Source organism: Lithobates pipiens, unplaced genomic scaffold, assembly GCF_037356315.1.
Source record: "Lithobates pipiens isolate NorthernLeopardFrog02 unplaced genomic scaffold, aLitPip1_a1.2 Scaffold_13, whole genome shotgun sequence".
In the NCBI taxonomy this organism is placed as follows: domain Eukaryota; kingdom Metazoa; phylum Chordata; class Amphibia; order Anura; family Ranidae; genus Lithobates; species Lithobates pipiens.
The window spans coordinates 405,228,959-405,256,534 of NW_027507718.1; the positions used below are offsets into that span (position 1 = coordinate 405,228,959).

A 27,576-nucleotide genomic window follows, 5' to 3' on the forward strand; every position below is an offset into this window, starting at 1 on the left:
TATAATCCCAACCTATTAGTGTTTTATCCACCCACCTCCTCACTCCATCTTCTCCTGTGTGGCAGCATGCGCCTCGGAGCCTGCCTAAGGGAAGGGAACTGTCACCGACTGACTGTGCCAGAAGCACCTCTACAGAGTCAACCTGCCTGAGGTGAGGTCGGGAGCAGTGAATGAATTAGAACATATGTGTAATGTGGAGCATGTGTGTCATGGGAGAATGAGCTGGCAGCAGAGGAGGAGTTCACACCCTTAAATCTCAGCCAGGGTTCATGCTGGGACTTGTAGTCCTTTACTTTTGGGGATGTGACATCCCAAACGTGAAGGACTACAGGTCCCAGCATCAGTGGCGTAACTAGAACCTTCAGGGCCCCGATGCAAGAAACCATAAAGGGCCCCCCTGAACAACAGCCAGGGCCCTTCCCTCCGAGTTCGGCGGTGGAACTCCAGGGCGTGGTACCAGGTATGACCTTTGTGAGCCCTGTAGTTCCACCACTGGTATCAGTAGTTTTTTTATTTTTATTTTTTAAATTTTTAGGTGCCCCATTGGGGGACTGTCCCTAGGCAGGATGGGGTCCCCGTCCCCAGAAGAGATGAGGTCCTTTTCAGATGAAGTTACTGCCCCCAGGTGAGAACGGGTCCCTGTCCCCATGGGAGGAGGGGGTCCCTGTCCCCACGTGAGAAGGGGTCCCTGTCCCCAGGGGGAGATGGAGGGGGTATGTAATAGTGTGTGGGGGATGAGGTCTTCTCACTCACCATGACCAAGCTGTAGGTCGCACACTCATCCATGTTGGCCTGGGCTCCATCCAGTGTGCTGGACGGGTGATCAGCATATCTCCCAGAAAGACCTTTCATCATCTGTGTATGACGGGGGAGGAGGGGGGCTGGCAGACAAGCCTGCAGTGTCCTCTGGGGGGCTCTCATAGGGCTGCACTGCATCTGTGTGCTTAAAGTTTGTTTACCTGGAAGAAATATGCAGTGCAGTGTGGGCCGGACTCGGGGGGGCGGGACTCTGGCTGGGGATAACAGACATCGGACTGAGCGGCAATGCATGGAGCAGGGGAGGGGTACTCTGAGGAGCCGGCCGAGGACACAGGTCATGCGGGGAATGCACAACTAAAGAGCAGCCAGTGCGATAGTCGAGCATGGAGCTCTGCTAGTCACCCTCCACCTCCACCACCTGTGTGCACTGGTACCCCTAGCTGCCTATGCTGCTGCCGGCCATATGTAGAGGGGGCTGCATGGGCCCCCTGCATCACAGGGCCCGATTGCGGTCGCGACTGCTGCACCCCCTATAGTTACGCCCCTGCCCAGCATGAACCCCTCAGAGCTCAGTATGTGTCACACACCCCTGCCCGCTTAAACCCCTCAGAGCTGAGGATATGTCCCCACAGCTCTTCAACTAGTGAAGGACTACAGGTCACAGCATGAACCCCTCAGAGCTGAGGATGTGTCACCCCTCCCCCCAACTAGTGAAGGACTATAGGGCACAGCATGAACCTGGGGGATCTAAGGGGACACATCCCTAGATCACAGGGGTTCATGCTGGGACTTGTAGTCCATCACTAGTTGGGAAGGTCACATCCTTAGATCTCAGGGGTTCATGCTGGGACTTGTAATTCTTCACTAGTTAGGGGGGTCAAATCCTTAAATCTCAGGCGTTAATGCTTGGACTTGTAGTTCCTCACTAGTTGGGGAGGGTCAGGTCCTCAGCTCTGAGAGATTCATACAGGGACTTGTTTACACTTTAGTTCCTGGAGGCCATGGTGGTACAAGTCCCCCTATGGGTCAGTTGACTAGACTTGCCCCCCAGGCCTAAGGCTGCCAGTCCTCCCCTGCCCTCTTCCATGCAGTTTCGCTTTCCACATGCTTTGAGACTTACAACAATAGCAGCTAGACTCAAAATCAGTTTACTAATTCAGATCAAGCAGCGATTGAGATTGGTTGCCAGAGGTCACAGCTTATAATTATTGCTCACTGACTGGCTGCTAGAGGTTACAGTACACATTAAGAGGTTACAGCACATGACTTCTGCTTGTTGATTGGTTGCTAGAGATTACTGTACATCAATACTGCTCACTGATTGATTGCTAGAGGTTACTTGACATCCTTACCGCTCACTATTTGGTTGCTGCATTATTACTGCTCACTGGTTGGTTGCTATGATCAGTGGCGATGCTGGGGGATTGATGGGAGTAACAGAGGTGGGGGGATGGGATTAGTTAGGAGGCAGTACATTGTGACAAATTCTGAATCATGTAGAGCAAAGCTGGAAATCTTTGGCAAGTATATAGTGGGGGATTCTACCAATGTAATGGGGAGTTTACAATGACCACCAATGTAATGGGCAGTTTACAATGACCACCAATGTGAGGGGGATTTACATTGACCACCAATGTGAGGGGGAATTTGCACTGACCACCATGTAATGGGGGATTTTACACCACCTACCAAAAGAAAAGAGAGATTTCTACACCAACATCAATGTAATGAGAGCATTTACACGAACTACCAGTGTAAGGGGGAATATACAATGACCTCCATGTAAGGGGGAATTTGCCCTGACAACCATTGTCTAGCTTTGTACTGACCGCCAATGTAAGGAGACACTTCTACACCGACCACCAATTTTAGGAGGAATTTACACTGACCATCAATGTAAAGGGAGATTTACACTGATCACCAGTGTAAAGGCAACTCTGCACTTACCACCAATGTAAAGGGAAATGTACACTGATCACCAATGTTATGAAGAATTTACACTGACAACCAATGTAATGGGGGATTTTACATCAACAGCCAATTTAACATTCTACATAGACCGCCACTGTAAGGGGGGGATTCAAAACCACAAATGCAAGTTTTGATTTTTTTTAATGAATACCAATATAAAGTTGAGTTTCTACACTCACTCGCCATTAATGTAATGTGGATTTACACTGACCTCTAACGTAATAGGAGCATTCACAGTAACCACCAATGTAAAGAGGGATTTACACTGATCACAAATGTAAGGGGGAACTTCACACTGGCCACTAGTGTGAATGAAAGAATTGTACACCAAGCCCCAATGTAATGAGAAGATTTACACTGACCACCAATGTAACTGAGACATTTAGCCTGTGTTCACATTTGTGTGTGTCGGAAATGCATGCAAAATCGCTTTCCTGACACCACAGAAATGTGTTGCCCTTTAGCAGATACACAGCAGTGCCATTGATTGGTAATAACACCCTCACACATCTGCTGAGATATGCATATTCACATGCACCAAAATCCAGAGTGCTGTGGCATCATGTTATTTTGAAGACGGGTTTGACCTCTAATTTGCTTACCTCTGCAGAACAGGCTGATGTTAGGCTTAATGACTATAGTTGTAGACAGGACTTTCAAGCATGCCCCTTTACCTTCCCAGTGGGCAGCATTCAGCAGACGTGACTGTAGATAAGACCTCAGTGGGATATGCTATACATATGAATGCCACCTCTATTTACATATCAATGCAGGCTATTTACATGTAAACACAGGGTATACAGGTGAGTCACCTGTACATGGCAAAAAGGCAGAGCTGTTTTAGAACGTGATGACGTAATTTCGTTACGATGGGACTAGATTCAGGCTAGTAGCCAATAGCTTTGATGTAGGAATTTGATCTGAGCATGCGTGGCACTTGGTCCGATCAAAATTCTCTACACATGATCGGAGTATGTCCGACCGGCCCAGTTGGTTGGGAAAGGTTTCCAACATGTTGGAAAATTGGGTCAGACGGAGATTCGGACGGAATCAGTCCGATGCATACCACACACAGTCGGATTATCTGACGACACGGTCCGATAAGACGCATTCCGACGGATTCTCCGACCGTGTGTACGCGGCATAAGAATTGAGTCCCCTACCACCAGAATCTGTCTTTCCTTTCCCTTCGCTTCCAACATTTGCTTATTTGTCATACATGGTCCAAAACACTCTTCCCTGAATGCAAGACTTGAGTGTTTCAGTTTTAAGTCTCCTTGTATCCTGCTCCAGTAAACAAACATAAACACCCACATGTTTATGGACACATTGGATTTAAAAGAGCTGCATTCAGATCTAAAGAAATAAATGCGTTTTTGGCTTCCAATAGCATATGGCCTTATTTTTCAAGCCTTTTTGTCAGAGAAGTATATTTGTGTTATGAGTTGTACGGCTGAAGTTGCTTTTTAACTGAAATGGCTCATTACATACCATCCTGCGAATATTTCTTTTTTGACTGTAAAAATAATCAATGCTAACGGTGATATTGATTTTTAAATCCACCGTACAGTATTTCCTACACTACTGATTTAGATGATATTAAAGTTTTTGGAAAATAAGCAGAGAGCTACAGGGTTTTTGCAAAGAAATACTTCTGTAAAGTAAACACTTTCATAATAGGAGGTGTTAAAGTTTGTATCTAATATAAATTTAATAGAATTTCCTCAAAGCAATTTCTGTATGATTAAATTCCTCTGACTAATACTGAAAAATGTCTGTTTATGAATGAACACTAGGTGGCAATCAAATTTCCTTTGCATGCTGGTGTAAAGGGAACATGTAGCATGGCAGATTTCTACCTAATATTAGCATATAAATCCTAAGGGACTAATGAGGATAAGGACACAAACAATGCTATTTACCTGCAAATCTGTATAAAATATAGACACGTAACACATAACTTCTAAATGTGTGTCATTTTATGCTTGAAAGAATTACTCTAGACAAATCTGATTTTAGCATTATGTTTCTATGAAGTGACTGAACTCTTCCATTACAGCTCCGTATCAGAGCAAAGCAATATAGAATTGTTGTAATAAAACCTTTTTCATATTAAAACACGTATCGGTTACCCACAGAGAGCACAATGCACTTTTCTAATCCAATAGTAAATCTTATTTCTTAAAAATATCATCATCAGACAATATTTAAAATTAAGTTTCTTTAAAAAAAAAAAGCAGCTATGGTAAAATGTGTGTGATGGGTTATTACTAATGATTAAAGTGGTTCTATTTAGGTAGCAGTATACCCACTCACCACACCTTATACTTACCTCACTTGATCCAGCACTATGCTCCTCTCCCCGCTCTCACATGCTTTGCTGAGGCAGTGGGAGCCATTGACTCCTGCTGTGATTAGTCAACTCCTGTGCTGAGGGGGCAGGGCCGATCCATGCCGTCTGTGCCTATAGATGCAGGCAGAGTGGCTCAGAACGGAAACCCATAGGTGTGCCCCCCATAGAAAGCTGCTTGCTGTGGGGGCACACCAAGAAGAGGAGGAACCAGGAGTGCCAGCAGGGGACCTGAGAAGAGGAGGTCCTGAGCCGTTCTGTGTAATTCCATTGCACATGGCAGGTAAGTATAAAACTGTTTTTGCCATATTCAAAAAATGAGTTTACAATCATTTTAAAGTAGATGTAAGCCCTTACTAAATTAAATGTAGTTTGCTAAAACACTATGTATCATAAACGTTCCCAATTTAAAAAATGAAATGCTGTTTTTCCTTATTTTTTTAATCTGTTGCATCTCAGTGCTGATCTAGTTTCTGCCACTTTCTGTCTATATGTGGATCGTGGCTGCCTAATATATGTGAGATAGCTCTCATAAAATGGCATTCACAAATATATGTAAAAATGTCCTTTTGTATGTCAAAAATTTAAAGTAATGCAAGCATGAATGAATTCATATTTTTCACAGATATTATTAGAATAGTTCTGATAAAAGCAGTTTGTCACCAGCCTAGTTGGTTACAGACAGTCTGTACATTACTAAATGTAATTTTTCCTTTGAAATTTTAATCTCTTAGGCAGAAAACCAAATATGACAATAAACAGGTATGACGTTATGTGGTGGTGGGGGATTGATTTACTAAGTGTACATGGGCTATTCACTTTTCAAGGTAATCTGCACCTTTCCAAGGAATTTGCCCCAGACCTTAAAGGGATTGTAAAGTAATTTTTTTTTTTTTAAATAACAAACATGTTATACTTACCTCCACTGTGCACCTCGTTTTGCACAGAGTGGCCCTGAACCTGCTATTCTAGGGTCCCTCGGCGGCTGTCTCTGCTTCTTCCTGCAGGTACTTCTCACGTTCATGCAAGCTCCCTCGCATGGTGAGAAGCACCTGCGGGCGCCCTCCCGTGATACAGCCGGCGGCTATAGCTGCTTGCTGTATCACACGGCCCCACCCCCCGGCGCGGCATGTCGTTGGATGTGATTGACAGCAGCATGAGCCAATGGCTGCGCTGTCTTCAATCCATCCACTCCAGCCAATCAGCGGCCAGGCTGAGCGGTGAAGAGGACGGCGGGGGCGAGCGCGGGATTTTCGAGGGGTGAGGTAAGTAAAACGGGGGGGACTGGGAACGCCGCCACTGTGAGATGTTTTTTCACCTTAATGCATAGAATGCATTAAGGTGAAAAAACATTTACCTTTACAACCCCTTTAATGAATAAGGTGAAGTTCTGCTGACTTCCATCATCCAATCATATGCAAGCAGTTTTTTTTCCCTTGCATTATTGGGTATTATTTGCACAGTGAAACTTCACCACATTCACTAAGCTCTGGGGAAAATTCCCCTACAAGGTACAACTTCCCTTGAAAAGTAAATAGCCTTTTTGCCTTTAGTAAATCAACACCATAATTTTTATCAAAATACCATCAACTTCATTACCTTTTGTAGTAAGTAGGAGTTTCAGCAGTGTCCCATGGCAAGATGGTCACTCTTTTAATAAATCAAATACATTTGAATTTGCTCATTGTCCTAGCTTTCTTAGATGCATGGTGAAATGTTCTAGGGTGCAACACCTAATAAGTACATGTGTGATGTGTCAACTCGCATTGTGGTACATGCACTGCTGCAAATGCCAATCCATTTCTTTTATATTCTTAATGTGCATTCACACAACAAAATATGTAAGTGACCCTATTTTTTTTTAACACTGCAATGCAGCACAACAGGGGTGTCTACAGGTGTGTACTGGTGAATTGGGGGCTGAAGGCCAAAAAAAAACATGCATGCCCCAAAAATGCATGCACAATGCATGCTTGCAACTTTATTGCATTAGTGTGTGTTGAACCATATGGATTAACTACAGTGGCCATGTGAAGACCGGCTTTGACTAATTGAAAAAGATGTGTATGCTTGCGGAAAATTCTGCTAATCTTGTCATAGCAACCTAGGAACAGAAATATGGAAGCTGCAAATTTAGTCCTTGAAAGTAATATTGCTTTTATTTTGTAGGAATCTGCCACTGTTTTCTTCGTGGCCTTTAGAGAAAATAAACCTTCTTGCTCATTGCTCTCTGCGGAGAAATCACAGGTAAGATATGACAATGCAAAAATGTTTTTCTCATCTATCAGACTTTTGTACATGAGACATGTTTGAAACAATAGAAAACATATACATGTTCTGTGTATTTTTGTCTTACGCTTGCAACTGAATAAAAGAGCTAAGATCCATGTATTATAGCTACTCATTTATGCAGATGTCAGCAGGAGGCATTGCATTAAAATGATTGAAGAAGGGAAGACCACAATTATCAGCTGTAATTGTGTAGTGCACAGAACTCCCAGAAGAAATAAAAGGCCCTGGGGTTGATTTACTAAAGATAAATAGACCTTTAGTAGCTGTGGGTGGGGGCAGGATGCAATTGAGGAACCCATAGCTAAATTGGTAACTATGTCTTACCCCACATTAAAAGCTGCCTCCCATATGGAGATGGTTCTACCAAGTGTCCCAACCCCAGCTCCAACCGGTGACCTCATTAGGAAAATATGGAAGAAATTCCTATAAGCCCTGGCTATTAAGGGCCCACTGCTCTTTACATCCTTATGGAACAACCCCAGGTATCCAGAATTACTAGAATTACAGGGATTCTCTCCCTGGAGGCAACAGGGGATATGGTTCTTCCCTCAACTGTATGAGGGAACCATTCTAAAAGCATACGAACAACTATGCTCAGAATTCCAGCTCACCACTAGGGGATTTTATAAGTATCTTCAACTTCGACACGCCCTGCGGGCACAGCAGCAGACACGCTCCTTAGTTGTATCATCCTCTTCTCTGCTGATGGAAGTCCTCCGGGCAGACACCCGGAGGGGACTGATATCTAAGATATATGCGGAATTGCTATCCTCTATCCAGGACCATGCCTCTTTTAAATGCAGAACTAAGTGGGTGGAAGATATTGGTGATATAGATGGGGATCAGTGGGACATGGCTTTGGAATCAATACCTGCAACTTCGGTCTCACCCTCTCACAAACTCTCGCTGCTGTTTATTCTACAGAACACCCATACAACTGCATGGTTGTGGTAGAAGAGACTCTCCTCTCTGCCCAAAATATAAAGTGCACCAGGGGGACTTTATACATCTACTTTGGAGATGTCCCAAACTCCACTGCTATTGGGCGGAAATATCTCAATATATCTCTAGGCTAGCTCAGATAGCGGTACCCCTGAACCCCCTGGTGTACTTACTAGGGGCAATTGACAAAGATATGTACAAGAGGGGAATGTATTATATGATAACCAGACTATTGGATGGCTTCTACAGTCCCCACAGGGAAACAATGGATTACCTATGTTAACTCACTTCTTCTCAGGGAGCAACTGGCCTGCCATTAAATTTGGTCGTGTGCAAGGATAAAGCACTATTATCCACATCATCCATTAGTTTAAGAAAGGATTAATACTGTTCTAATTAACCACTTCAATACCAGACGCTTAGACACCTTCCTGCCCAAGTCAATTTTCAGCTTTCAGTGCTGTAGCAATTTGAATGACAAGTGCGTGGCCATACAACACTGTACCCAAACACATTTTTTATCATTTCGTTCCCAAAAATAGAGATTTCTTTTGGTGGTATTTGATCACCTCTGTAATTTTAATTTTTTGCGCAACAAATTAAAAAAAGGTCAATTTTGAAAAAAAAACAAGTTTTTCTTTGTTTCGTTTACATTTTTTTGTAAATAAGTACGTTTCCTTCTTCAATGACGGGCACTGATATAGCTGCACTGACTGGCACTGATAGGCACCGATGAGCTGGCACTGATGAGGTGGCACTGATGATGGGCACTGATAGGTGGCACTGATGGGCACTGATAGGTGGCACTGGTATGCGGCACTGGTGGGCACTCATAGGTGCCACTGATGGGCACTCATAGGCGGCACTGATGGGCACTCGTAGGCGCACTGATGGGCACTCATAGGTGGTACTGATGGGTACTTATGGGTGGCACTGATGGGCACTGATAGGTGGGACTCATGGACACTGATGGTTGGCACTGATGACACTGATGGGTGGCATTGTTGGGCATCACTGATGTAATTTGTTACATAACGGTGCCACTCAGTGCCCATTTGTGGGAACGGATTGGCACAGATTGGGTATTCATTTGCACATGTGGATGCCCAAGTATGTACCCCATGGCCATCCACATGTGCAAATGAATGCCCAATCTGTGCCAATCAGTGCCCACAAATGGGCACTGACTGGCACTGTTATGTAACAAATGTTGCCCCCTTCACTGGTGGTCCTGGCGGCTTCCCTGGTGGTCCAGTGTGGGCATCCAAGGGAGGGCAGCGCTTATAAACAATCAGCACAGACCCCCCTGTCAGGAGAGCCACCGATTGGCTCTCCTCTACTTGCGTCTGTCAGATGCGAGTGAGGAAAAGCCGATCAATGGCTTTTCCTGCTTACATTGTGATCCATCTGAGGCTCTTTTCCGAGATCGGTGTAGCGGTGTGTCAGACTGACATACCGCACCACTGATCACCGCGATGCGTGCCCCCACGGGTGCGCGCCGCTGTTATCCTGAAGGACATCATATGACACCCAATCAGGATAAATGAACCACCGCCTGGACGTCATTTTGCTATAGGCTGGGCGGGAATTGGTTAATTGGACTGAAAGTGCTAGTTTATGTTTTGTTGAAAAATCATAATATTTGAATTACCTTCTGTTATTGCTCATGTGTTCTGGATGCTCAAAGTAAATGATAGAACATGTATATGTATGTTAAAAGAGCAATTTTTCAATAAAAAAGTTTTGATTAAAAAAAAAGATAAATAGAGCTTAGTAAATAAGGCAAAGCTTCACTTTTCAAAGATTATCCAATCATGTTCAAGGAAAATTAAAAAAAAACAGCATTTTGCTTGCACATGATGGAAGTCAGTAGAGATTCTGCTTTTTTACTAAGCTCTGAAGCAACTGCATTTGCAGATTGCAACTGCACTTTGTAAAGTGTACAGTCTTTTTGCCTTTAGTACATCAAACCCTATTTTTCGCAACAGTGTTGGGTATGTCTACACTGTAGTAGAATAAACCACACAATGATAAGATTAGTGTAACTTTAGAATAGAGCATTTACCGACTTTTCATATGAGTACCTCAGTTCCCCTGATGTTGAGATTTATTTTCTAAAGACATGCAAAGGATACCCAGTATGCATTGAAAAGGTAAAAAAAAAAGCTAAGCTTAGTGAATGAAATGAAACCATGCTACCTTCAATCACTCAGGCACGTACACGTAAAATACTTGTTTGTTCTTTTTTTGCTTTCATTTGCCTTGCATGTTATTGGGTATTCTTTGTAAAGTGCATCTTCAATTAGCTTCATCTCATTCACTACGTTAGGTGAAAATTCACTCTGCAAAGGGAATATGCTCCACTCCTTTAAGAAATAAGCCCTTTCTTTCAAAAGCAGAAACTGATTAGATGCGTTCTTTACGAGAGCTCTTCTGTTTGAGTTTTACAATGCTACTTCGTTGGATGAGCTCTGTGTCACCCACATTTCTGTATACATTTTTTCTGTCTATGGCCTCCCCCTCTGCTTCTGTTACATGATTCTAAAATCACTAAGCTATAATGCATATCTTTATTTTTATAATGATCATTATTTATAACAATGTAAGTGCTCTGCTTCCGCAATCTAAGCACTGAAAGTATGACCTCTGTAACTGATGCAGTTGTGGTGAGATAGCTTAACCACTTCAAAACAGGGCATTTTTCACCCCCTGCATGCCCAGGCCAATTTTCAGTTTTCATAGCTGTAACATTTTGAATGATAAGTGCGCGGTTGAATTTTTTTAATCCCCCCCCCCCCCCCCCCCACAAATAGAGCTTTCTTTTGGTGGTATTTAATCACCTCTGCATTTTTTATTTTTTGTGCTATAAACAAAAGAAGAGCGACAAGTTTGAAAAAAAAACTATATTTTTTACTTTTTGCTATAATAAATATCCAATTGAAAAAACAAACAACTAATTTGTTTCTCAGTGTAGGCTATTATGTATTCTTCTACATATTGTTGGTAAAAAAATTGCAATAAGCGTATTTGGTTTGCCCAAAAGTTATAGCGTCTACAAACTATAAGAAAGATTTATGGCATTTTTTTATTCATTTTTTACTAGTAATGGTGGCAATCTGCGATTTTTATGGTAACTTTTACTAACTTTTACATTGTGGCTGACATATCGGACACTTTTGACACTGTTTTGGGACCATTCACATTTACACAGCAATCAGTGCTATATATCAGTGCTATATAAATGCACTGATTACTGTATAAATGCCACTGTCAGGGAAGGAGTTAACACTAGGGGGCGATCAAGGGGTTAAATGTGTTACCTAGGCAGTGATTCTAACTTTGGGGGGGAGGGGACTCATGAGGGGAGGAGACCGATTGGTGTCCCTATACACAAGGAACACACGATCAGTCTCCTCTCCCCTGACAGGATGTGAATATGTGTTTACACAGATCCACGGTCCTGCTCTGTGATGAGCGATCGCAAGTGCCCAACAGTCATCGTGTGCGCCCCCAATACCACTGGGAAGCCAAGAACCTCATATGATGCCCGCCCAGGATGGGAGACCCCATCTGTGGATGCCATATGTCTATGGGCAGGTAGGAAAGTGGTTAACCTACAGTCTCAGTAGCTTGGCAGACAGTGACGCGATCTAAATGACATCTTGCAGATTATAAGCTTAAATCCCAAAATTTGTGCAGATCATAACAGATGAACATCAGATAGGTCAGAAAATCATTGTGTCTAGCTTCAGCAGAATAAAATCATGTGGTGAATGCAGGCTAAAGCATAAAGAAGAAAGGTTGGACTGACAACGTAGCACATTCCCTAGCAGCAGAGTGAGTTAGGGACAAAATTATTGAAGATAAACAAAAAGAAAATTCATATGTACCATGATAGTAAGGCTCTTGCACATGGGTGTCAAAAAATACTATGTTTTTAAAAGGTTCTGGCATCTGAATGTAGCAAATTCTTCCTCTTGGTCAATTACATTATCCGGATCAGCTAAGGGTGCAGGACTCCATATAAGAGGTTTTCTGGGTTTTTTCTATTCATTTTTTTTCTACCGGTTGAACTTTATGGACTAGTGTCTTTTTTTTCAACATGACTAACTATGATATTTAGCATTCTGGGAGTTAGAAGAATTTTTGTGTGCGTAAACGCACATATACATGATTAACTGTGTGTGCTATACAATGCTTTTTCTGTGTAGGAACTTACTGCCAAGAAGAATTGGTATTCATACATCAGTACCGTGTGCAAGGACCCTGTCTGTTATTTTAACCTCTCTTTGGCTCACATTTTTTTTAAACAAAAAACGTTATGATAATTAAAAATCATAATGGCTTAGTGAGTTTAACTTACTATATTATTGCTGGAGGAAGAGCTAGGAGGAAAATACCCAACAACTTATTTAGTAGAGATATATTCTTTAGCTGTATAATAAAGTGACTGATTCCTATCTGCAGTCAAGCAGCGAAGCCCATGTGGACTGTGCACTGTCTATCTGTTCTGTAGGGCAATATACAGAATTTCTAACAGGTTATATGCCCAGGCATAGGCCAGACACCCACCCAGAGAAAAGTTGGGAACCCAGTCATAGCCAGCTACAGCAGATAAATGGAAGATACAGCAACAAAAAGAAGAAAATAAAATAATTTTAAAAATTGCCAATAACACAGCTGCAACAAAGCTTTCATTTGCAAATCTGACAAACCAGAACTACTAGTCTTGGAAATTCAAAATGAAAATGCTACTAATAAGAAAAGGTAAGTAGAAATGTTATTTCAGACCAGAACACCTTTCAGATGAGTAGATATGGAAAGACCAGAAAGCTCCAAGCACAATCTCTCTTAGCATAGAAGGTGATCAAATCATACATACAGTATCTCACAAAAGTGAGTACACCCTTCACATTTTTGTAAATATTTTATTATATCTTTTCATGTGACAACACTGAAGAAATGATACTTTGCTACAGTGTAAAGTAGTGAGTGTACAGCTTGTATAACAGTGTAAATTTTCTGTCCCCTCAAAATAACTCAACACACAGCCATTAATGTCTAAACCGCTGGCAACAAAAGTGAGTACACTCCTAAGTGAAAATGTCCAAATTGGGCACAATTAGCTATTTTCCCTCCCCGGTCTCATGTGACTCGTTAGTGTTACAAGGTCTCCAGGGTGAATGGGTTGCAGATGTCTTAAATTTGGTGTTATCACTCTCATACTAGTCACTGGAAGTTCAACATGACACCTCATGGCAAAGAACTCTCTGAGGATCTGAAAAAAATAACTTTTGCTCTACACAAAGATGGCCTAGGCTATAGGAAGATTGCCTGGACCCTGGAACTGAGCTGCAGCACAGTGGCCAAGACTAGACATAGGAGTGCTGCCAGCATTGCTGCAGAGGTTGAAGGGATGGGGGTCAGCCTGTCAGTGCTCAGACCATACGCTGCACACTGCATCAAATTGGTCTGCATGCTTGTAGACCCAGAAGGAAGCCCTTTCTAAAGATGATGCACAAGAAAACCCACTAACAGTCTGCTGAAGACAAGCAGACTAAGGACATGGATTACTGGAACCATGTCCTGGGGTTTGATGAGACCAAGATAAACATACTTGGTTCAGATGGTGTCAAGCATGTATGGTGGCATCCAGGTAAGACACAAGTGTGTCTTGCCTACAGTCAAGCATGGTGGTGGGAGTGTCATGGTCTGAGGCTGCATGAGTGCTGCTGGCACTGCGGAGCTACAGTTCATTGAGGTAACCATGAATGCCAACATGTACTGTGACATACTAAAGCAGAGCATGATCCGCTCTCTTCAAAGACTAGGCTGCAGGGCAGTATTTCAACATGATAACAACCCCAAACACACCTCCAAGATGACTACTGCCTTGCTAAAGAAGCTGATGCTAAAGGTGATGGACTGGCCAAGCATGTCTCCAGACCTAAACCCTATTGAGCATCTGTGGAGCATCCTCAATGGAAGGTGGAGGAGCGCAAGGTCTCTAACATCCACCAGCTCCGTGATATCATAATGGAGGAGTGGAAGAGGACTCCAGTGGCAACCTGTTAAGCTCTGGTGAACTCTATGCCCAAGAGGGTTAAGGCGGTTCTGGAAAATAATGGTGGCCACACAAAATATTGACACTTTGGGCCCAATTTGGACATTTTCACTTAGGGCTGTACTCACTTTTGTTGCCAGCGGTTTAGACATTAATGGCTGTGTGTTCAGTTATTATGAGGGGACAGCAAATTTACACTGTTATACAAGCTGTACACTCACTACTTTAAATTGTAGCAAAGTGTAATTTCTTCAGTGTTGTCACATGAAAATATATAATAGAATATTTACAAAAATTTGAGGGGTGTACTCACTTTTGTGAGATACTGTATATGTAAATGTGAAACTGCTTAAGAAATGTGGGGAGGATTACAATGGATGCACAAAAGAGCTAATCTCAGCAACAAATTGTATTTGATTAGAAAGCAAAACATAAGCAAGCTGATGAAGGGCCAGGATATGCAGGATTACATAAGACACACCTTGAAAATGGTTGAGCACCTGAAAGGTATAGGAGAAGAAATAAAAGATTTTCATGTTGCAGCATTGGTCCTCAGTGGCTTACTAGAAAGTTATGAAACACTTGTCACAGCACTTGATGCAAGTCCAAATGATGAAGTGATATTGGAATATGTCAAGGGTAAGCATATGGATGAATATTGTTGTCAGAGTATTGAAATCATGCGCTGGAAGCTTCCTGTTTGCAGCAATAGCTTTGCTTTTATGGAGAATTATCAGAACGTCTTACAGCATGAGAAACATGAAACAGAAACTAACCACAAAGAAGTGCACTGAACTTACATAGACAGTACATCCTGTCATATAGACTGTTATATAGAATACACACTATAATACTACAGCGCCACCTGCTGCATAGATAAGTATAATGCATACAGTATATAGTTCACAGTACTTTACATTACATGCTGTTGTCCTTCCAACACCCCTTCTCAACAGCATGTGCTTTGCCAAATTATATTCAGCATCTTCTTGAAACTTTGATGTTCCTTCAACAAAGGCTTGGTGAGTGCAGCAAAGAAAAAGGAAAAAGAAAAATAAGCTGCGCTAAATACAACGTGTAACAAGGCCGAAGCCTATTGTGCAAATATAAATAATGTGACAATAAATTACAACTTCATTGTACAACTTCATAATAAGAGGTTTTACACTATTGGAGCTTTATCTCTCTTTCATGATTGGTGCATACCTTGAGCTTTCCAATATCCAGCCATTTATGCATGAAAGCGGTGGTGCAAGGAGATCAATAAGGATTCCTTTGGAGTGGGGGACGATTACATATCTATATGCTCATTGTGACCCTCTGTAGTGGGGGGTCATGAATATGTGGTAAGAAGTGAATTCAGATATATGGTGGTGGATAGAACACTGTTCATCTATGGAGGATTTCGTTCACATCTAATTCGTTACAGCAGGACTGTTCTCTGTTTGACAATTTTTATTTTTACAGAGACTTTTTTCCATTTCACTGGGTGTTTTTTATTAATCCACATTATTTGTATTATTTATGATTGAGGTTGTGCTTTGCCCATTCAAGGGTAAGGTAGAACATATGAAAGATTGTCACATTATTTACATATGCACTTTGGTTTTGTATGCTTTCCCCCATCAGTTGGGGGTACAATGAAGTTGTAATTTATTGTCACATTATTTAAATTTGCACAGTAGGCTTCGGCATTGTTACACGTTGTATTTAGCGCAGCTTATTTTTTTTTTCTGTTTTATTTCTGTAGTTATGTGATACAGTTAAGCCGCAGCTAAATCTGGTCCTTTGAGACCAATCATTATTCTGTGTTTTCACCTTAGCGCAGTTTATTTTTTCTTATTCCAATTGGTGAGTGCAGCGACAGTCATTTCCTCTGATGGGCAGTATTGAATGTTAATAACACCTTGCTGTTGATTGTCCCTCAGTAGGTGATACTTGACATCGATGTGTTTTGTCCCAGGATTAACCCTTTCTGATTGTGTAAGCTTTATACATCCCTGTTTGTCTTCAAAAATGGGAATTGGTTTTGACATGTCTACCCCAATGTCCACAAAAAGTTGACAAATTCATATCACTTCTTGACATGTGTGTGCTCCTGCAATGTACTCTGCTTCAGTTGAAGATAGAGCGACTGTTGCTTGCTTTTGACTAGACCAACTTATGGTTCCTTCCCCATACTGGAAGATAAATCCACTTGTGGATTTGTGGTCTCTGTAGTCCCCAGCCTAATCAGCATCCACATATCCAACCAGTTTTCCAATTTGATGTTGCTGATAGTCGTAACTTCGCTAAACTAGGCGTGAACTTACCATCCATATCGACACCAACAATTTGTAAGAAGAAATTGCCCCCAAACCAAAAATAGTTATGACTCGTAGTGAAGACCAAAAGATTTAGGATAAAAATTTGGCTGCCTCTAGACCATGCTGATGCGATATAACGGTATAGAGAGAGGCAACATCAGCGGTTGCCAATATGTAACCCTCTCTCTGTCCGAGATTAATTACTTGAGTCATATCCCTCAGATAAGCAGGTGTCTTCACAACAAGTGATTGCAAAAAATTGTCAACATATCTCCCTATCCTAGCCGCAATCGAGTCAATGCCGCTAATAATTGGGCGGCCAGGAGGTTTAGATAGACTCTTGTGGATCTTGGGTAGGTAGTAGATCACTGGTACCCTCTGTGCTGAAGGCACCAAATATAATTTTCCTTTGCAATGTATATGGGTGTACAGTGGTCGGCAAGTGGTTAAAGATGAAAATTAGGAATAAAAACAGTAACATGCAACAAGCAAAACATGAATGTTTTGTGTGCAAGAAACAAGGTAATTTAAAAGCAGATTACAGAATCTGGAAGGCTAGAATGCAAAAACAAAGTATACTACAAAAGGCCAAAAGTGTGAAGGAAGAAACTGATCTTGCTTTAGATAATGAATATGTTTTTCAATCCAAAAGTTTCACATGATCTTTGCAGGCATGGTGTGTTGATGATTCCCAAGCTACAAGTCACATGACAAAGGACAGAAATTTCTTTATTCATCTTAACCAGAAAAAAGCACCACAGCTAATGGGCAAATAATGGAATCAGAAGGAATAGGAGATGTTTTTCTTTAATGTCCTATTTCCCAGAGTGCTACCACAAAGATACCTGTGAAAAATGTCCCTGCTCTTGAAACGATTTTTTTTTCAGTGAAGAAGCTCACAAAATAAGACAATGTAGTGAACTTCCAAGATGACAATTGTGCTATCAAAAAAAGGGAATATCTTACTTGCAAAGGCTAAAATTACACATGAACTGTATCAGCTGAACTGCAATGAGGTGGTTAATACCGGCAAGGAGGAAAAACATTCAAACTGCATTCACACATGGCACAGAAGTCCTGACATAATAAAGAAATGAATTGAGAATGAGAATAACTATGCAAGTGTAATAAAAAATAGTCCATTTGATCAAACAATGAAATGCACCAGCTGTATAAAAGGAAAAATGGCAAAAAGCGTTTCCAAAGCAGACAGCAGTAAGCAACAGCAGAGCTAAGAAACCTCTGGACTTAATTTATTCAGATCTTTAAAGTGATTGTAAAGCTTAATTTTTTTTAAATAACAAACATTGGTATACTTACCTGCTCTGTGCAAGGGTTTTGCACAGAACGGCCCAATCCTCCTTTTCTGGGGTCCCCCATCAGCGCTCCTGGCTCCTGCCATTCATCGAGAGAATGCGGGCACCCGTACAGGCGCACTCCCAAGTCCTGCTGCGGCATCCATTGACATAGACAGCAAGACTCTGCCCCGCCCCCAGCTCCCGCATCACTGTATTTGATTGACAGCAGTGGGAGCTAATGGCTCCTGCTGCTATGAACCTATCCAACTATATCTGTTACACAACAACAATGAAGTACCAGAGAAAATGGAACAGTATTTGGCTCAAGTAAGCAACAAATCTGGCAAACTGCAGAGTGTATGTCATGGTTATGCAGTAATCTTCCTCTGTTTGCTTACCTCTCCTCATGTGTTCAGACTATGAGGCCAGCCACTTCTACCTGGTGGTTTTTATAACCTCTCCACTAAGCATGGCTCCACCCCAGGCCCTATCGGGGAACCCTATATTAACCTGTGCACTGCAAGCCAGCGGTGCTGATCAACCATTGTGTGTTCACTGTGTGTTTGGCTTCCTGCTTCTTGTTCAGGACCTTCTGTAACCTGGCCTCACCCTACTGCTACTATGTCCGTTCAAACCCGTTTAAGAGGCTCAAGCCATCCTTTGGATAGACTGCCTCATTCGGCCAGGTGGGGTTTTCAATCTTTTTCTCAGGGCTCTCTGCATTCTGTTTTTGTTTCAGCTATCGAGCTTGACTCTTGTGACACGTCACCTTCTAACCAACCTGACCTCAGGGATCCACTGACCTCTGCCCAGTCTGGTGATCCGGTGCTGGATATCCAACTCATCTTTAAGGGTCTGGGGGACCCTGCTCAGACTCCTGATGGTCTTCTCATTCCCTTATCCATTCCTAAAATGCCTTTAGTCCTCAGTAAGTCCTCTCATCCTCTCCCTACCTCGGTTCCAGTCTTTGAAGATAATCTAAAATATGAGGTTAGTCAAGTTTTGGATTCCCGGCTCCGTAAAGGCATTCATCAGTACCTCGTACATTGGAAAGGGTTTGGCCCTGAGGAAAGGTCTTGGATCACTGCATCTGAGGTCTTTGCTCCTCGTCTCTTGAGTAGGTTCCATCTGGAGTTTCCCTTTAAGCCTGGACCCAGGCGGGGGATGGGAAGGCCTTGTAAGAGGGGGGGTACTATCATGGTTATGCAGTAATCTTCCTATGTTTGCTTACCTCTCCTCATGTGTTCAGACTAAGAGGCCAGCCACTTCCACCTGGTGGTTTTTATAACCTCTCCTCTAAGCATGGCTCCACCCCAGGCCCTATCAGGGAACCCTATATTAACCTGTGCACTGCAAGCCAGCGGTGCTGATCAACCATTGTGTATTCACTGTGTGTTTGGCTTCCTGTTTCCTGCTTGCTGGGTTCTCTACGATTCTTGTCTGCTTGTGACCTTGACCTTTTGGCTTGTCCCTGACCATCCCTGTGTGCATGTGTCCCTGAACCTTTGGCGTGTACTCTGTTGTTCCTGTCTGCTAGTTACCCTAACCTCTGCCTTATCCCTTTACTATCCTTGTTGTTCCAGCCTGCTGCTTCCTTCTCCTGTAGTCTACCGTGAGTGTGAGCTGTGAGACCCTGGGGGCCGTGACCTGGAGCCAGACTGCAGCGAAGTCCATCCTCACCACTGGAGGTTCTGGTGAACACCTGCTGGCTCTTAGACTCTGTTCCCTGGGGAATCTATGCTCTAGCTCCCACTGGGATCTGTGTTAGTGACCAGTAGACCTGCATCCTGAATCTCCCTAGGTACAATCCGCGGCAGTCAGTCCTAAGGTCCACTACCTTAGTGGTGCACTTCAGACTCCTACGGAGTGCATCTGTCACCTGAACAATGTAGATAATTAGAAAACTCTGGACGGCCACACTCCAAAACAAAATCGGTGCCTTTATTCAAACAATCACAGAATAAACACTTGCTATAGTGTGAAACGCGTCAACTTTGTCACTTCTTGCTGTGATGTCACTTGCTGTGTTCCTGTGATTGTTTGAATAAAGGCACCGATTTTGTTTTGGAGTGCAGCCGTCCAGAGTTTTCTAATTACCTACATTGTTCGCATGCTATGGCTCGCACCTGGATCTCTTTAACTGGAGCAATTATCTCTGTGTTCTCTGGATTTGCCTAGAGCGGTGGTATATATCTCTCCTGTGCATCTGTCACCTGGTCTCAGGTGACCTGACAGTGTATTACGCACAGACAATGGAACTGAATTTACAGGTGATAACACACAGATGATGCTCAGAAGCATGGCATAATATTTCAAACTGTACCATACAACCTAGAACAAAATGCGGTTGCAAAAAAAATAAACCGTACTCTATGTGAGAGTGGAAGAACCATGCTGTTTGATGCAGATATGCCAATCACAAACTGGAGGGAGGCGATTATGACCGCATGCTATCTCCAAAATCGACTACCAGAAAAATCAGCTGAGAAAACTGAAAATTTGAACCGTCTAAAAATGTTTGGAAGCAAAGCCTATTTGCACATCCCAAAACTAAAATGTACAAAATAGGATGCTTGCACAAAGGAAGGTGTACTTGTGGGGTACAGTGAATCTCAAAAGAGATACAGAATTCTACACCGAGACACAAACAAGGTAACCATCAGTAGAAGTATAATTGTCAATTACATTTCAGTGTGTTCAAAATTTCATTAACCAACACAAACACTTCAAACTGAAGCAAATTTGACATCAGTGTCACATGAAGATAAGCATAAAAGTGGCACAGAAATAGAAATGAATGCAGGCAAGCCAAACACTGCAAAACAAGAAACCAGGCCACAAGAGGCTTCAATCAAGAAATCCATTGGAAGCAATAAAGGCATCCCAAATGAACACTTGTCCTATGTTGCTCGTGTAGCATTAATACCAAAGCCAGATTCATGGGATGAGATGCAAAGACTTCCAACTCATGAGAAACAAAAGCACTTGAAAAACCTACTTACAAGAAACTGATTTATAGAACTGAGATAGGAAATGGGACTAATATAAGGAGTAGTTGTTAAGTGGGGGTGTTGAAATACAGAATTGTATTTTGTTCAACATCTACTGTACATCAGTATTTAGTAGAGATATATTCTTCAGCTTTTCTCTGTATAATAAGGTTCATGTTTCCTGTCTGCATTTAAGCAGCCAAGCCTATCAGTCTGTTCTGTAGAGCTATAGACAGAATTTCTAACATTTATAGTGAATCCTGAGAATTTTTTTTAGTGAATTAGGTGAAACTGTATTTACTTTGATTCCCCAATCATGTACAAGGAACATAAAACAAACAAAAAAGATTTAGCACCTGATTGAATATAAGCAGTAAACACAGCTTTACCTTATACACTAATATTCACTTGCAGAATGAGCATATGTTTTATAATGTGAACCCTAAATTTAGGAGAACCGCATCTATTCCTTTGATAAACAACCCCATTGCATTAACAGAGGCAGATTAAGTATACTATGGGCTCCTGGGCAGTATTTAAATCATGGGCCTCTCATCAGTTTAATGCTACAAAGGGATCAGTGTGTACAGGTATTTTGAGTTCGGATCTTATGTGGTTGCATACTGCTCTTTAAGATGGTGGTAGATTGCATGTATGACAACGGCAGATGTAGCGCTACCCCTATAGGAGCCGCTAAGTAGATTGCCTGGATCCGTTTTCAATCACTCTTCAGGCACAGAAACCAGTATAGGACTATGCTTTTTATGGATGCTTTAATAAGACCTTGAACCTGGATAGGTAGTGGGTAATAGGACCCTCTAATAATCCTTAGCAATAAATGGAGGACACTGAACTTTCTCTTGTAGAACTTTGAGCCAAGCCAGTGTACAAGTAAACAATAGACTGAGCTTTGTAGTAGCAACTTGAAAAGAAGAGTCTTCCTCTGTGTACAGTCCAGTTAAAGTCCTTTCACTCAGAATATAATAGACTAAGCTTTTCAGGACACAGGACACAGGACACAATGCCCCCTTTACACATGCTGACTGTAGCACAAGAGGAATGGCAAACAGCACAAAGTCTCTAGGATATCTCTAACCAGTCTGTACTCACAAATATCCCTGGAAATATTGGTTGCCTTTTTACAATATCCTCACTTTTACCCCGTGGTATCAGACTAGATCCACAGACAGCCCATAAGTCAGCTTTCAGCAGCTCTCAGCAGCATAGACCTCCAGATTGCCATACTGAGGTCTCGGCAACCTTCAGGCACATGGCAGAACAGTCTAGGAGCCCCTAGGCTGTGATCTCCATCTCAGGGAAAAAGACAAATTATCTATCTGTCCCAGAGTATTTATGCAGAATCCCAATTACCATCTAGGCACCTTTCCCCAGGGATTGGCCAAGGCTGTATGAATATTCAGCTGCTGATTAGACTTTCCTGTCCACTAAATTCTAGTACATTTCTGAACCAGCCAGGGGGAAGCATTCAGTCCTGTAGCCACTGAAACGTAGAACAGGCTAGAACAATCAGCACAGCCACACTGATTACAGTTGGCCAAAACAAAATTTAAAGAGGAAGTAAACCCTGATGAGTTTACTTCCTCTTTCATTCCCTGCAAAGGCAAAGCATAATGGACTACTATGCATTGCATAGTAGTCCAATATGTGTCACTTACCTGACACAGGAGCCAGCGAAGTCACCGCTGTCCCCTGTAGTCCAGTGCATCCATCTTCCTGGTACGGTCTCGCAGCTCCGACGCTGTCATTCGGCGAAGCCGCGATGACTTCACTCCCGCACATGCGCGCGGGAGCCGACACGCGCGGCAGCTCCGTCGTTGAAAATGCCGCGCTCAGTGCGCCTGCGCGCCGCTTTCTGCGGCGCATGCGCCGTAGACAGCAGTGCCTGTCTTCGGGCAAATATCTCCTAAACTGTATAGGTTTAGGAGATATTTCTTGGACCTACAGGTAAGCCTTAATCTAGGCTTACCTGTAGGTCAAAGTGTGTTGTAAGGGTTTACAACCACTTTAACTAAGAACTAAATGCAGCTCCACCAGATATACTAAACCAGAACTAAGTGTACCTGATCCTTGCACCTGCCTAGGAGGGTGCTACACAGATAACATCAAAACAATGCTTACTGTGTGGCATACAATGGGTGCCAGTGTTGACCTCTTGATGAAAAAAGTCTCATATTGACTTACTATGAACAGTATTTCACATCTTCGAAATCTTTGACATACTGTAGCTTCTTTAGTCCCACAGTTCTAGAAAAATCTCCACAATCATGAAGAAAAGCAATATATAATGATGTCTGCCACTATACACTTCCTCTCAGGCCGCGTACACACGGGCGGACTGTTCGCCCAACTTTGTCCGTCAAACAGTTTCGGCAAACAGTCCGCTCAAACTTAGCATGGACGGACATGGCCACACACGACGAACGAACAGTTTGCTGAAACCGTGCGCGATGACGTGAACGGCACGTACGACGGGACGAAAAATACGACGTCCTATACACTGCATTATAGCTTTCGGCGTGAAAATCCTTTCTGAGCATGCGCGCAACTTTGTTTGATGAACAAGCCTACACACGAGCGGACTGTTCGCTGAAACAAGGTTTCAGCGGACAGTTTTTCGGAAATTCCGAAAAACCTTGTCCGTCAAACTGTCCGCTGAAACTGTCCGCTGAAAGCCCACACACGAGCGGACTGTCCGCCCAAACACTGTTCAGCGGACAAAGTTGGGCGAACAGTCCGCCTGTGTGTACGCGGCCTTACAGTCACAGTGGGCCTCATCATTTAGCAAAGCCCTTAAACAAGTCTGCATTGTCCGAATTTGATTTAAACCTCATTCTCCAGTATTGGTGTTAACCATGGAACAACACAAAAGCTATTATATCACCCTTATATCAAACTCTTTGATAACTGGTAATTAGTAGGAGAAATTTAACCATTTCAGGATTTTGATCCATCCACCAATACTGTCTGTTAGTGGAGTGTGGAAATGGAAGAGTATAGGAAATCTATTGACTCTTTGGGCTGGCTGTTACAGTAATGTATACAGGTTTTTAAAGCACATGACAAGCGTCTATCAATATATGTCTAATGATAGATAGTGTTTCAAGCTATGTAACTGTATTGAGAATGGAAATACAGTTATTCAATTGCTTACTTCCTCTAAGGCAAAAACATGCTTTTAATGACACCTTGGAGAGTCCTGGGGTTTCCCGCTAAGTCTATTTAGCAACTTAAATGTATTAAGAACAGAAGGGCTAGCATTGGTTCTCCAGACACCAAATATAAATTCTGATGTCTAATTATATGTAAAATGAAATGTAAACAGAGCTGTTTTCAATTTGTAATTTTGCTGCATTTCCTTTTAATGAACGCTGTTATCAATGTCCATTTGAGTCTGTCAGTTGCGTGCAGTTCCATACTGAATTATTCAGATAATTTTCCTCTTGTGTTGGCACTTGCCACTATTTATCTGCCTATTATATCTACACAATTAACATGGACAGAAAATCTGTATGAAGTTAAGCCCAGTGGAGCTTGAAAATAACAGACTCACTTAATGTGGAACTCAACTTTTCGATAGAAATCAATTTATCTTTACTTGGCTAAAATAACCTTGCCATTAACACATACCGTACCTCACAAAAGTGAATACACCCTTCACATTTTAGTAAATATTTTATTTATATATTTTCATGTGACAACACTGAAGAAATTACACTTTGCTACAATGTAGCAAGTAGTGAGTGTACAGCTTGTATAAAGGTGTAAATTTGCTGTCCCCTCAAAATAACTCAACACACAGCCATTAATGTCTTAACCGCTGGCAACAAAAGTGAGTACACCCCCTAAGTGAAAATGTACAAATTGGGCCCAAAGTGTCAATATTTTGTGTGGCCACCATTATTTTCCAGCACTGCCTTAACCCTCTTGGGCATGGAGTTCCCCAGAGCTTCACAGGTTGGCACTGGAGTCCTCTTCCACTCTTCCATGACGACATCATGGATGTTAGAGAACTTGCACTCCTCCACCTTCTGTTTGAGGATGCCCCACAGATGTTCAATAGGGTTTAGATCTAGAGACATGCTTGGCCAGTCCATCACCATTACCCTCAGCTTCTTTAGCAAGGCAATGGTCGTCTTGGAGGTGTGTTTGGGGTCATTATCATGTTGGAATACTGCCCTGCGGCCCAGTCTCTGATAGGAGGGGATCATGCTCTGCTTCAGTATGTCACAGTACATGTTAGCATGAACTGTAGCTCCCCAGTGCCAGCAGCACTCATGCAGTCCCAGACCATGACTCTCCTACCACCATGCTTGACTGTAGGCAAGACACACTTGTCTTTGTATGCCTTACCTGCTTGCCGCCACACACGCGCTTGAGATATTCTGAACCACATATGTTTATCTTGGTCTCTTCAGACTACATGACATGATTCCAGTAATCCATTTCCTTATTATACAAAGGAGTGCAGCGCAAAATTAGGGCTCATTAAAACATTTCATATATAATGAAAAGTTCATATGAACCAAAATTAAACCAAAAGCAGAAGGTTGACTAACAGTTCCAGCAAGCAAAGAGCCCAATTGAGAAATTTCAATGTAAGGGTGACACCCGCTGTCATCCTGGACCTCCATGCTTAAAGTGTCTGCTCCTATTTGCTCTGTTTCTTTGAAGCCCATGATATAGCTGTTTTAAACGGAAATCATCACTGTGCATTTAGATTCTGCTTCTCTCTTAATATTATACCTTTGGGTTATTGAACGGTGGATCTGGATCCTGTTTGGAGATTTTTCCCATATGGGACATGCATTGTTGACCATCTGTTAGCCCAGTGGTCCACTCCTAGAGGTGAGCGAAGCGAGTGTTCTAAAGGTGGAGGTAAATCATCCTTGCATTGAAATTTCTCACTGGGACTCTTTGCTTGCTGGGACTGTTATGCCGCATACACACGACCAGACTTTCTGGCAGAAAAGGTCAGACGGTCTTCCCGACGGAGTTCCGACCGAATGGACTTGCCCACACACGAACGGCCCAAAGTCCGTTCATTTTGAACATGACGTACGACGGGACTAGAAAAGGATGTTCAATAGCCAGTAGCCAATAGCTGCCCATGCGTCGTATTTGGTCCGTCGGACCAGCATACAGACTAATGGTTTTCCCGATAGAAATTGATTCTGTCGGAAATATTTAAAGCATGTTCTATTTCTAGGTCCGTCTGAATTTTTTTAAGAAAAACGATTGGAACATCCCACACATGATCGGAATATCCAATGGAATGATTCTGTCGGACCTTTTTTGACTGAAAGTCTGGTCGTGTGTACGCGGCATCAGTCTACCTTTTGCTTTTGGTTTTATTTGGATTTATATGGACTTTTTTATTATATATGAAATTTTTAAATGAGCCCTAATTTTGCACTGCACTCCTTTGTATAATATCAACTGTGTAACATCTTTTATGCAGCGTACAGACGATCGTTTTTTCCAACAACAAAGACTGTGGATTTTTTTCCAGCGAATGTTGGCTCTAACTTGTCTTGCATACACACAGTTGCACAAATGTTGTCGGAAATGCAGAACGTCAAGAACGCGGTGACGTACAACATGTACCACAAGCCGAAAAAAATGAAGTTCAATATCCAGTGCGGCTCTTCTGCTTGATTCAGAGCATGTGTGGAATTTTGTGCATCGGAAATGTCTACACTTGCTCGGAATTTACAACAACGGATTTTGTTGTTGGAAAATTTGAGAACCAGCTCTCAAACATCTGTTGTCGGAAATTCCGACAGCAAATGTCCGATGGAGCCTACACATGGTCGGAATTTCCAACAACAAGCTCACGTCGAACATTTGTAGTCAGAAATTCCGATCGCGTGTATGCGGCATTAGTGTTCAACGGCAATCTATCTTTGACAATTTTCTCTTTGCGCTTATTGTATTCATTTGATAGTTACCCTATTTATCAGTGTATAACACGCGCCAGAGTATAACCCCAAGTTTAGGAGGGAAGTTTAAGGAAAAAAACTTTTTGGAGGGAAGTTTAAGGAAAAAACTTACATTTAAATGCCCATCAATGCAGCCTTATTGGTGCCATATGCAGCCTTGTCCATCATTGCAGAATGATCAGTGTCCATCTGCAGCCTTGCCCTGTCTCATTGCAGCCTTGCCCAGTCTCATTGTAGCCTTGGCCAGCCTTGCCCTTTCTAATTGCAGCCTGATCGTTTATAAAATGAGCGCCGCCGAGATACACATAGACGAGTGTACTGTGTACTCGACTAGGCTCGGCTCCTCTCGGCTCCGCTCGCAGTCCCGCCCAGTCCTGCCCCTTGGCCCGGTTCCTATGATGGACATAACACAGGTCCAATGGCGGGACTGGGTATAATTGTGAGCAGAGTCGAGAGGAGCCAAGCCCAGCCGAGTACACAGTACACTCAGGTATGTGTATTTTGGCGACGCTCGCTCCTCTCCCCCACACAGTCAGCGGGGGATCGAGTATAACATGCACCCACGATTTCCCCCTGATTTTAAAGGGGAAAAAGTGCGTGTTATATGCCGATATATGCGGTAATAAAATATTTTCAAAAATGTG

General features: G+C 42.6%; 1 protein-coding gene across 1 annotated transcript in view; it reads left to right on the top strand.

Moving 5' to 3' along the window:
* Positions 1–27,576, top strand: part of LOC143975254 (cyclic nucleotide-binding domain-containing protein 2-like) — a 142,525-nt gene that overhangs the window by 44,073 nt on the left and 70,876 nt on the right. Inside the window, exon 9 of the mRNA XM_077477463.1 lies at positions 7,250–7,327. Coding sequence (XP_077333589.1) covers positions 7,250–7,327 — 78 coding nt within the window. The remainder of the gene's footprint in view (positions 1–7,249; positions 7,328–27,576) is intronic.